The following is a 12,397-nucleotide window of genomic DNA, read 5'->3' on the forward strand; positions in this document are numbered from 1 at the left end:
TTGTCATATATACATTTATCTCTTTATTGATATTAATCTATTCCATTTAGGAAAATCTTATATGTGTCGCATGAAAGGTACTAATTGTTTTAAAACAAAATACAAATGGAATATAAATTGATACAACTATTATTATTGTTGATGTCTAATTGTGGTTTAGAGAAAATATATCCGATAACCTCCATGTGGTAACAATATTGAGTATATATCTATATCTATTGAGAAAGTTGATCTATAAGTTGTTCACTAGGATTTCCAAATTGCTTTGGGACAAGGAGATAATCTATCGGGCCACAAAGTATGCTCAATTTTGTGTATTTGGCTACCTCAACCGAACATTATCCTCAGTAGGCTATATCTTGAGCTTTGAAAGTGATTATAGGTTGAATCATAGGTAAAAATACCATGTTGGACATTTGGCAAGGGTCGGCCTTAGGCTTGCCCTTGACCATTGCCTTGGACCAGGCTCAACCCGATTCCCTTTTTCTAGCCTATTTTGGTTTTTAGTTGTGTCACTTTCAACCTTATATCATGTTTTTTCTTGATTTTGTCGTTATAAATTAATGTCAATTATATCTTTCGATCCAAAATCACCCGTAACAATTATTATTTTAGAAATAAAATTGATTTGATCATTTGTTAGTTAGAAAATTTTAAAATTTAAACTAATACAATCATTTGTTTAACATTTTTAATTCAACAACACCAAGTTATACAATGATTTGAGCATGTGGCGTATATGGGTAAAAAGGGTATACCTAATTACCTAACCAATAAGTCACACTCAAAATAGACCAAAGTTCAAACTGATAGCAACGTTTTCAAACTTTGGAAGCGACCGACACGATGAACTGAATTGAAAGGTCTGGTTTAATTTTTCTTTTTCTTCTGAATGCATAAATGTAAACCCCAAATCGATACTTTCCAAGCAACTTGGTATCAATGGGAAAAAAAGAATGAAATGGTCAGCGCCAGCCTTTATAAAACACTCTTCATTGCATATCCCATCATCATATGTCCCACTTCTAGGTTTTCTTCTTCTTCAAAATTTTGGTCAATTTTCTTTTTAAATTTGTTGCAATTGCATACACATATTTGATATCTGAGATTTTTCATTTCTTAAGCCAATTTGTTTCTTTCAAATCCTAATAGAAATGGGACCATCATTAAATATTTAAACTTTACAGCCTTTTGTATTTCGACCTATCATGTACTAACAATGTGACTTTTCATACATGTTCATGAGTAAGCTACATCTTTGTTATAGGATAGATATTGACAACTTAAAGTACATATTTAGTTACCTTTGGGAGTTGAGGTGTTCTAAAAATTGGGTATTAAATAAAAGTACTATAAAATTAGGGTGTTGATGTATTGCCCAATTACACATGATTAAACTTTGTGGTTAAAAACGTGTTGTATATCTACTTGCCATTTAATTACTTGATCAACATCGTTTCATTCGTTAGGACATTATAATCACAATTGTTACATTAATTAGATAAAGAAAACGATTATTAGTATAAGTGAGAAATATACTATTTTGATCATTAATCCATGACTTTTTGAGTTGTGCGACAAAAGTCATACTATAATGTATACTAAAATTCGTGGATGCTTGTAAAAGGGTGGAATAAAGTGGTGATAGTAAAATCTTTTTCATGCGGACTCATTATCATCCGTTCGATTGGACGTGCAAGTTTGGATAACTACACTATTTCCGCACTAAAAGAATACTTTATTTTTTCTCTCCTTTTGTCCAAATGTACTATTATTTGGTTTTCAAATCTAAAATTGTCTTAGTGTCTCTTATGTGAAATGTTTTCTTCCCGATCTATTCATCTTTTTCCCTCTATTTATTTGTAGTGTTTTGTTATATAAAGCAAATACTTAGTTTCAATTAATTACCCTACTTCTTACAAATGTGTAGATACACAAGATATGTTGTGCTAACCTTAGAAAACAGTTGATATAGATGATTTGCATCAAGATCGTATATATTGAATTTGGTTGTATGACAGTGAGTGTCTTATACTAGCATGGACAAAATAAATTTTTTTTGAGGTCCTCTTGTCTTTTTAATATGAATCATTGACACAATTTCGAACAACCCCCTCGGTCCACTACCTTTTTCTTTGTCCCAAAGGTACATACAAAATGATTAATTAGTATATGCAAATGCACATGATTTAATTTCCATATATCCAATTTCAAAATTTCTTAGCCATAGCCTTTTCGCCGATATCTTTGCGAAATTATTGACTCAAATAATAGTCAAACTACGTGTGACATTAATTGCACAAATGGAAAAGACGAAGTAAAAGAGAGACTTGGCTAGCTTAGTACCCTAGCTCTCAAGAAAAACAAACAACATATAATGGCAAATTACGTAATTAACCCCTTGACCAAGGCCAATACCCAATAAAAAAATCCTATAAATAAACCACACCCTCAATCTATGTTTTTTCAGACAGTTGATTTCCATTCCAAAAAAAGCCCCCCCAAGAAAGAAAACTAAACATGACTTCTCCTCCTTTCTTCTTCCTCAAAGCTCCCTTCCTCTTCTTCCACAGATTTTTCTCCAAGAAATTCCGACGAGCCATGGCCGCAGTTCACCGTAAACACCACCAAAAACAACCATCTCCAACGAAACTCCCTGTAAACGGCGACGGCAAAGTTATGATCTTTAACGTGGAAGAAGGTCTATTAAAACCCTCATCTCCGTATTTCTTCTCATATTTCATGTTGGTCGCTTTTGAAGCAAGTGGACTACTCCGTGCGACAGCTTTATTGATGTTGTACCCTTTAATCCGACTTGTCGGCCAAGAAATGGGGTTGAAGATTATGGTGATGATATCATTTTTTGGAGTGAAAAAAGAAAACTTTAGAATTGGATCATCAGTTTTGCCTAAATTCTTTCTAAACGACGTTGGATTGGAGGCGTTCGAGGCTTTGAGAAAAGGGAAGAAGAGAATTGGATTTAGTAATGTTTTTCCTCAAGTTATGATTGAGAGCTTTTTGAGAGATTATTTGGAGGTTGAGGAAGTGGTTGGGAGAGAATTGAAGGTTTTTTGTGGATATTTTGTGGGCTTGATGGATGAAAAGGTGAAGGTTTCTTCATTGTTTAATTTGATTAATCATGATCAAGAAGAAGAAGAAAAAGAAAAAGAGAGTGATGTGTTTGATAAGAATGGCAATTTGATTGGGATTTGTGGCTCTCAAAAGGGTTATGATTTTCAGTTACTTTCTTCCATTTGCAATGTAAGTTCCCTTTTCTTAAACCCTAATTTTTATTTTATTTTTTAAAATTTTATCTCATGCCCTTGGTTTGTTTTAGCCCTTCTTGATAACCTTTTTTTTTTCTAATTTAGAAAATGGTTTGTATTTGTATTATAATATCACAAATAATATCAAGTTTTTAAAAAGTTGGTAACGAAAAAAAATTAGTGTAGCTTAGAAAGTAGTATTTATATGTTTAATTTTAAAAAATGTATAACTAAAAGTAAAATGGTTATCAAATTGAATTTTTAAACTTTAATTTACATTTGTTATAGGAAATCAATCATTAAGCCAAGGAAACTCTTAAACATTGTCGGAACTCTTTTTTAGAAAAAAAGTTTAAAAACTATTTCAACAAGTTGTTTTCAAATATAGAAAAATCAATAAAAATATTAAAAAAGGAATTAGAATCTATCACGATAGATTTTAAAGTTTTGTTACATTTTGTAAATACTCTTGGTAGCTTTATCATTTAAAATTATTTATGAATCTCTTAATTTTACTTTTGAAATTTTTGTTTAGCTATTGAGATTTGTTTTATAACTTAGTAATTGTATTTCTTTTTCCTTTTAGAGATGGAGTTTTGGAAATAAAGAAAAACATATACTAGTTTTTTTTTTCTTTTTTGAAATACATATATTAGTTAATTTGTATTATTTTAAAAAAATATATAAAATGGGACCCAAAATACATTATCAACATAGGTTCAAATAATCTAGAATTTTATATGGTACGTAGTATGGGAAAATATTGATAATTAATTTGGTATATATATTTTTAATAATTTTTTGACTTTTGAAAAAGAAATTTGAATCAATAAATCTATTGAAATAATAATTATATTGACAAATAAGTCTTTGGATATTGGCTCATGTGTATATATATGTTCAATTATTCTTTAGATTGAAACTTTTGAGTTATCCCTTAGAGAGACTTTTTTCTTAATACAAAAAAAAATTGGTGGTCTTAAGCTTCTATTTCTTTTCTTCTTATCATCTAAAACTTATAATATGATTACACATGTAGGGATGATAATGAGTTTATGTAGCTAAGTAAAGTCAAGTAATTAATGTTTCCTTCCTCTAATAAAGTTAATTAAATTTGATTTTCAATGCAAGAATTCAAACCTAAAGAAAGGAAAAAATAAAAATAAAAACTAACTTTTAGTTTTTGAGTTTTCAACTGAGTTTTTAAGATAGAATAAATAAGAACTTAGCTTCATTTAATATTCACATTATATATTTTCAAAAATTTAAAACCTATATCTTCTCTCTACGTCCCTCAGCCTAATTCTTTTTACAAAAATACTTTTTAATCTTTTAAACATATTCCTAACATAAAAAGACTAAAAAATTATATTTTAAAATCATATAAGTCATGAAAAAAAGAAAAAGAAAATTGTTTAGAAAATTAATTTGAATTATAGATATAAAATAAACAATGATGAATGGATACACGTGTTAAATAAATCACTATCATGCATTAATATGAATAGTTTTTTTTTTTTTTCTTTTTCCATCTTTTATAAAGAACATTATTTAATTATTTAACTAGCCTAAATTCATCAACTCGTAAATTAATATGTTTTAAAAAAACCAATATCTAATTATGTATTCCTATATAAAATAATGTTTAATTAAAAAAAAACAATCAATCAATCAGTATTTACTTATATATACACATAAAAAATGATGAAGAAATATATTAAAATATTTAAAACATTCCTTTTTACATTCTGACTCTTTAATAAGTTGATATATCACAAGGATATATTACCAAAAAAAAGAAAAAAAAAAGAAAAAAAAATCAAATCATCTAGTACCTCCTATTTTGTCTTTAATAGTTTAGATATACATTAACATCTACAAGGTCTTATCACAAATAATAAACATGTATATAATGGACTAATAAGGAATTTTATGTTGTATACATTTTCAAGTTGGTTCTGATTTTTATGGATTTTTATTTTCTTTTTCTTCAAAAAGAAAATATATTGGTTCTGATTTAATTTCTTTTTTCCAAAAAAAAATATGATTAAAACAGAAAATAACACATAAATAACATTCATAAGAACTCAAAAGGAAAAGAAAATTGTTCATTCTCAATAATTATTATTAGTGTTATATATATTAATTAGAATTCTGATATTTTTTTTTTTTTTGGAAATATTGAGTTAACAAAGCTTTTAATTAATCTATATCCTGAACAACAAAAATCATCAAACATATACTAATTCTTTCTTTCTTATTCTTCTTTATTTTAAATTAGGGTAGTTGGTTGCTTGATGAAAAAATATTTATATATTATCTTATATTATATATATATATATATAGATATTGTCATAAATAGTTTAGATATACATTTACATCTCTAAGTCAAATCATCATTAATGAACATAAAAGGATTTTTCATTCATTTTTATGTTGTAAATGAACCCAAAACAATGATTAATATATATCGTAAAAATAACTGATTATTTAATAATTTTTTCTTTTAAATCATTCTAGATCTTCATGTAAATATATAATTTTGTCAAAATAGAAAAACAAAATCATTATATGTACTAAGTACTAATGGATCAATGATGTCTACAAACAGGAGATCTATACAGTGGGTGAAGCAGAAAAGAAAAGGTGGAAGCAACTCCCTAGAGACAATTTTCCAAAGCCATTAGTGTTTCATGATGGAAGATTAGCCCTAAACCCAACTCCTTTCGACACTTTTGCCCTATTCATTTGGCTCCCTTTTGCCCCAATTCTTGCTTTCATTAGAATATTTGCTTACATGTGTTTGCCTCCTATTTTATCATACCCCATCAATGCTTTAAGTGGAATGAACGTCACTGTGTCAAACCCCATCAATAAAACCAAATCCAATAACAATAATAATCAAGGCCTTCTATATGTTTGTAACCATAGAACACTCCTTGATCCTCTCTACATTTCAGCTGCATTAGGAATCAACAAACCTACAGCTGTGACCTATAGTCTAAGTCCAATCTCGGAATTCTTATCGCCAATTCGAACCGTTCGATTGACACGAAACCGGAACCAAGACGCAACCCTAATGGCGCAGTTGCTGTCCAAGGGGGATGGAAACTTGATTGTTTGTCCTGAAGGAACCACATGTAGAGAGCCGTATCTCCTTAGGTTTAGCCCTTTGTTCACTGAGATTAGTAAAAAAATTGTGCCTGTTGCAAATGATACACATGTTACTATGTTTTATGGCACAACTGCAAGTGGGTTCAAGTGCTTTGATCCATTCTTCTTCTTGATGAATCCTAAACCATCTTACATTGTTAAGAGATTGGATATGGTTGATGGGTTATTGTTTGGATCATCAAATGATGATCAAAATTGTTCTTCGAGGTTTGATGTGGCTAATTTTGTGCAAAGTGAGATTGGTAAAGCTTTGGGATTTGAGTGTACAAAGCTTACTAGAAGAGATAAGTACTTGATTTTGGCTGGCAATGAAGGGATTGTACATTCAAAATAGTGTATGTGTGTATATACAAGGGAAAAATATGTGTAAGAGATGATCGATTAGTTATTTAATTGATTTGATGTATTTACACATGAGATTGATGTTTTGTAAGTTTAATTTATATATTTGATGTATTGTATATAAGATATACAAACATTATTAATCAATGATTATGTTGATTGTATTGATCTTATTCCCAATTATGTAATCATTGTTATTATTTTTTACTTCAGTGGACTAGCGTTTGTTAAGCTGCAAAACTTGAACAACTTGGTTTTTGTGGTGATCATGTTGATTTTGAGATTAGTTTCGTAGATGTTGATATGTGGGGTGCATGTTTGGTTGGGTGACTTCCTATACTACGGGTCATATCTTGAAAACATTGGGAATTTGTTAAAGTCATTGTAACGTGACAGATAGAAGATTCTGCATATATAATATATTTTCCTTATACCCTCTTGTTATTTTTTTTTCAGGAAAAATGATTTATTCCTTCCTCGAAGTTCTCCCCATAATACGTTCTTGAAGTTATTGTAATATTGTACGTAAAAAGTTTAATGTATGGAATAATCAATATTTCAACTAACATGAATATAGTCTAATTAACCTAGAAGAATCTACGTACTCCAATCATTCTTGAAGTCAAGAGATTATTAATGTTAATTCACCCCAAACTAACCATATAGAAATTTAGTTGATATTTCATTCTCTATTGTTCTTTCTACATGGACCCAAATGTTAGGGCTTAGGAGAAATGGCTCCGATTGGGCCGCGTGTCCTTTTATTGGGCCGTATTTGAACCCGTATAAATTGGGCCAGACCCAAAGCAATTTACGCGTGTGGCGTAAGATTAAAATAGTAAAGTGGCATCCGAGGAAATTAATCAGAAATTGGGGTCTGATTGTGTAAATTTGGAAAGTTCTATATAACATAACGAAGGAAAATTCCTTCGTCTTTCTCTTCCTTCCCTCGAATTAGGGTTTCGGAATATTGCAGCCCCAAAACAAAGCCTCTTCAATCGCTTTTCCAAGCAAGCTTCGTCCAGGTTCCGTCTTTCTCTTGAGGTAGAGACCAGCTTTTTTTCTTCAGCTATTTCTATTGTTCTGTACTGCCAAGGGTTTTGATGGGTGCGGAGAGGAAGAGAAAGGTCAGTTTATTTGATGTGGTGGATGAAACCTCGGTCTCCGCGAAGTTAAACAAAGTGAATGGTGGAGTAGCCCCGTTGAACAATGGCGGTGGAAATGCGGGGAATAGTCTTATCAACAGGTGGACTGGGAGGCAGTTCTCGCAGAGGTACTATGAGATTTTGGAGAAGAGGAAGACCTTGCCTGTTTGGCATCAGAAAGAGGAATTTTTTCAGGCTTTGAAGAGCAGTCAGACTTTGATTTTGGTTGGTGAGACTGGTAGTGGTAAAACTACTCAGGTTAGTGCGGAAAGCCTTCTAATTCTTGATGTATAGGTAGTTGTTTGTTGTTGAGACTGCAAGTAACTTCAGAATTATTCGTTACTTCCTTTTTCTCTTGGATTCACGTAGTTGGTTTTTTTTTTTTCCCTTTTAGTTGGATTCTAGGGGACGATTATTTTTTTTATTGTGATTATTTATATTCTGTACTTTGTTTATCAAGCTATTGTCAGGCTTTATTAGGGGCACTATTTTTAGGTGGACCTTTTCTCTGTATTTTGATTGAGGGGTAGTGTTTTTTGGTTAGGAATTACATATTTCATCAATCTAGGCCAAAAGTATTCCTAAAAATGTTAATCTAGGATATTGTGGTTCGGTTTTTCTTGTTTAAATGCTTGTGTTATTATATCTTTTTTTATCCTTTTTTAGTTATTTTCAAGTATTCTAGGAGATTTGGATTTGTCCTCTCTTGAGAAGGGAACAAAACATTGGACGGCTTGGGAGGTTGCACACAATTTGATCTAGTTCTCTTTAGGAAAAAATTTAGCTGGGAACGGACTATAAAGATAGTCGAGCTTCACATGTTGTTGCAATTGGATTGAGATTCGTGTTTAAGGCAGCATGGAAAGTTCTCCAATTTCTTCAGTTTAAGGTCTTAGTTCCCTTCAGAATGGGACGAAGCTGTAATTGGATTTAGAAGTTAACTACCTTTAGTTATTTATGGAACATGATGTATATCTTTTCATTGTGGCATTTTTATCTAAAGATAGTTTGAACTTGGTTTTCGGAGTCTGGGTGTGGAGTCTCTAGATAATATGTTTGCTTGTTGGTTAAACTGTCTGATGGGTATTTAGTTTGAAATTGTCTCCTTGCCTATTCTGATTTCTAATGTTGTGATTTTCTTTGTTTCAGATTCCTCAATTTGTTTTAGAAGCTGTCGATCTGGATAGTCCAGATAAACGGAAGAAGATGATGGTTGCATGCACTCAGCCTCGCAGGGTGGCAGCAATGTCAGTTTCTAGACGTGTTGCCGAAGAGATGGATGTGACTATAGGAGAAGAGGTGGGTTACAGTATCCGTTTTGAAGACTGCAGTAGTGCGCGAACCGTCTTAAAGTAAGATCATTCTTCTTTGTGCCTGCTTATTGCAACCAATCTTTTCAGTATATAATTTGAAAATTTATTCTTTACTTGATTGTAAATTTGTTGTACTTTTTATGGGTGGTAGGTATTTGACAGATGGTATGCTTTTAAGAGAAGCGATGACAGATCCTCTTTTAGAAAGGTATAAAGTAATTATTCTCGATGAGGCTCATGAAAGAACATTGGCAACAGATGTTCTTTTTGGGCTTTTGAAAGAAGTTTTGAAAAATAGGCCAGACCTAAAGCTGGTGGTCATGAGTGCTACACTTGAGGCTGAAAAGTTCCAGGGTTATTTTTATGGTGCTCCACTTATGAAGGTTCCTGGTAGGCTTCATCCAGTCGAAATATTTTACACACAGGAACCTGAAAGGGACTATCTTGAAGCTGCTATCCGGACTGTTGTACAGATTCATTTGTGTGAACCTCCTGGTGATATACTTGTTTTCCTCACTGGTGAGGAGGAAATTGAAGATGCATGTCGCAAAATAAATAAAGAGATCGGAAACCTTGGCGACCAGGTTGGGCCTGTGAAAGTGGTGCCTTTATATTCAACTCTTCCTCCAGCGATGCAGCAGAAGATATTTGAACCTGCTCCTCCTCCAGTAAAAGAGGATGGACCTGCTGGAAGGAAGATTGTGGTCTCCACAAACATTGCAGAGACTTCGTTGACCATAGATGGCATTGTTTATGTTATTGACCCTGGCTTTTCAAAACAGAAGGTTTATAATCCTCGAGTACGTGTGGAATCATTATTGGTGTCTCCTATATCGAAGGCTAGTGCGCATCAGAGATCTGGTCGTGCTGGAAGAACTCAGCCTGGAAAATGTTTTAGACTTTACACAGAAAAGAGTTTCCAGAATGATTTGCAACCACAGACATATCCTGAAATTTTGAGATCAAACCTTGCAAATACTGTTCTTACCTTGAAGAAGTTGGGAATTGATGACCTTGTGCATTTTGATTTTATGGATCCACCTGCTCCCGAGACATTGATGCGGGCTTTAGAAGTTCTGAATTACTTAGGTGCATTGGATGATGATGGGAATCTAACGAAGCTTGGGGAAATAATGAGTGAATTTCCATTAGATCCTCAGATGTCAAAGATGCTCGTTGTTAGTCCAGAATTCAAATGTTCCAATGAAATATTATCAATTTCTGCCATGCTTTCAGGTACTTCAGCACTCTTTGGCTTTTGCTTTTTTTTTTTCCTCCTCCCTTTCCCTATTCTATCGAGTTTCTATGTAGTGTGTACGCCAAATGCCCATGGTTGTTAATCAAGGGGCAGAATGCATCAAAGTCCGATGCATTTTTATTGGCGTGGCATGTTTGCAGTGTATCTGCCATGTCTTCTAACTAGTAGACATGTATGTGTTTTCACGTGCATGTTGTTAGAGCACTATTCTGTCAAACTAGGTTGTCATCAGCAACTATCTTCTCTGGTTCCATGTCCTCAGATGGCATGCACCATAAGATTTCTCAGTCAGTGCTGATGTAGTTAGTTGCAGTTTCTCAGTATTATCTCATGAAGCAAATGGTCTCGTCTTGCATCTATGCATCTGCTGACCTTCCCTGGGCCTCCTCTGTGTGTGATTACCAATTTCTTTCTTAGTACCCAATTGCTTTGTCCGGCCTAGGGAGGCTCAAAAGGCTGCTGACGAAGCAAAAGCTAGGTTTGGCCACATTGATGGAGATCATCTTACGCTCTTGAACGTGTACCATGCTTACAAGCAAAATAGTAAGTATTTATGGTTCTCACCTTGACCTTTTCAATTAAGCAGATCGAATTCTGATAGATTCCTAAACCAATTATTGTGCTTACAGATGAGGACCAGTCATGGTGCTACGAGAACTTTATCAATCACAGGGCAATGAAGGCTGCAGATAATGTGAGAGAGCAACTAGTCCGCATCATGTCTAGGTTTAACCTCAAATTGTGCAGCACAGATTTCAACAGCCGTGACTACTACGCAAACATAAGAAAGGCCATGCTATCTGGGTATTTCATGCAAGTAGCTCATTTGGAACGGACTGGACACTACTTGACAGTGAAGGACAACCAGGTATGTTTCTTAATTTGCCTGTTGGTTTAGAATGTTTTTTGGTGTACTAGGTCATGCTGTATTCTGCACTTCCAATGCCCCTATCTGCGATTAACAAATCTGTTCTATAGGTGGTACACTTGCATCCGTCGAATTGCTTGGATCATAAGCCAGAGTGGGTCATTTACAATGAATACGTCCTAACAAGTAGGAATTTCATCCGTACAGTGACAGATATCCGGGGTGAATGGTTAGTTTCTCTCAACAAATGTTTGGGTTCAGAATATATGTTATTTGTATACATGTATACGTATACTTTGCCTCACGTGATGCAACGTTTTGTTTACTTGCCCTACTAACTAGTTGGGTAACAATATTTGATATAATCATCTGAGTAATTGTCATTATTTGAAGGACTTGACGGATATTTGACGAATTTCTTTTTCCAACAGGTTGGTGGACATAGCATCACACTATTATGATCTGGAGAACTTCCCCCAATGTGAGGCCAAGCGTGTTCTTGAAAGGCTGTACAAGAAGCGGGAAAAGGATCGTGAAGAAAGCAGGAATAGAAAATGAGGTTTTTCCCCAGCCGTTCTGCCCTTGGAGGTTTCAACTTAGCATCAATTTTCTTCCGAGGCGTGATGAAAGTGGGAGGCATCCCAGAACCTTAATCGTTCTTTCATTCTTCATTCCAAGGTCGTCCATGGCAGATAACTTTTAGCTGAGGAGCGGAAGAAATTGGTTGTATTTCTATACTGTTGAATTAGGCCAGTGTTCTTAGGGTTCATATAGTCTCAAAACATTACACACTCGCTAGATTTTGATTTTTCAATGCTATGGTGTTTTTTGCTATTATGTTATTTTAGTGTATGAAATCTGAAAAGCCAATGTGACCATAGCTAACATTTCAACTCTTCCGAACAAACTTTTCATAAATGTGTAATTGTTATGTTCGTAGAAACAGTATATATCCAGATTTACCAACTTTTCTATTGTGCAATGGCACATGTTTGTAGACAAACCAAGTACATGATCTGATGAGATTTTAC

The 12,397-nt window shown here is 33.3% G+C and overlaps 2 protein-coding genes across 4 annotated transcripts; both read left to right on the plus strand.

The window, feature by feature from the left end:
- Positions 1-2,457: 2,457 nt before the first annotated feature.
- On the plus strand, positions 2,458-6,950 carry LOC103492740 (probable glycerol-3-phosphate acyltransferase 3). Its single transcript, XM_008453226.3, has 2 exons — positions 2,458-3,261; positions 5,878-6,950. Exons 1-2 carry the CDS (start codon positions 2,521-2,523, stop codon positions 6,772-6,774), a joined length of 1,638 nt encoding a protein of 545 aa, XP_008451448.1. The 5' UTR covers positions 2,458-2,520; the 3' UTR covers positions 6,775-6,950.
- Positions 6,951-7,512: 562 nt separating this feature from the next.
- Positions 7,513-12,332, plus strand: LOC103492738 (probable pre-mRNA-splicing factor ATP-dependent RNA helicase DEAH2). Of its 3 annotated transcripts, XM_008453222.3 has the most exons (7): positions 7,513-8,185; positions 9,077-9,279; positions 9,392-10,476; positions 10,916-11,041; positions 11,128-11,366; positions 11,477-11,595; positions 11,798-12,332. In XM_008453222.3, the coding sequence occupies exons 1-7, from the start codon at positions 7,886-7,888 to the stop codon at positions 11,922-11,924; spliced, it is 2,199 nt and encodes a 732-aa protein (XP_008451444.1). In that variant the 5' UTR covers positions 7,513-7,885; the 3' UTR covers positions 11,925-12,332. The 3 variants fall into 3 exon arrangements, with proteins under 3 accessions (XP_008451444.1, XP_050943745.1, XP_050943740.1); XM_051087788.1 differs by lacking the exons at positions 11,477-11,595; positions 11,798-12,332 and having other exon boundaries at positions 10,941-11,041; positions 11,128-11,277; XM_051087783.1 differs by lacking the exons at positions 11,128-11,366; positions 11,477-11,595; positions 11,798-12,332 and having other exon boundaries at positions 10,812-11,041.
- The last annotated feature ends 65 nt before the right edge of the window (positions 12,333-12,397 follow it).

Source organism: Cucumis melo, chromosome 1 (genome assembly GCF_025177605.1).
Source record: "Cucumis melo cultivar AY chromosome 1, USDA_Cmelo_AY_1.0, whole genome shotgun sequence".
NCBI classification, from domain to species: domain Eukaryota; kingdom Viridiplantae; phylum Streptophyta; class Magnoliopsida; order Cucurbitales; family Cucurbitaceae; genus Cucumis; species Cucumis melo.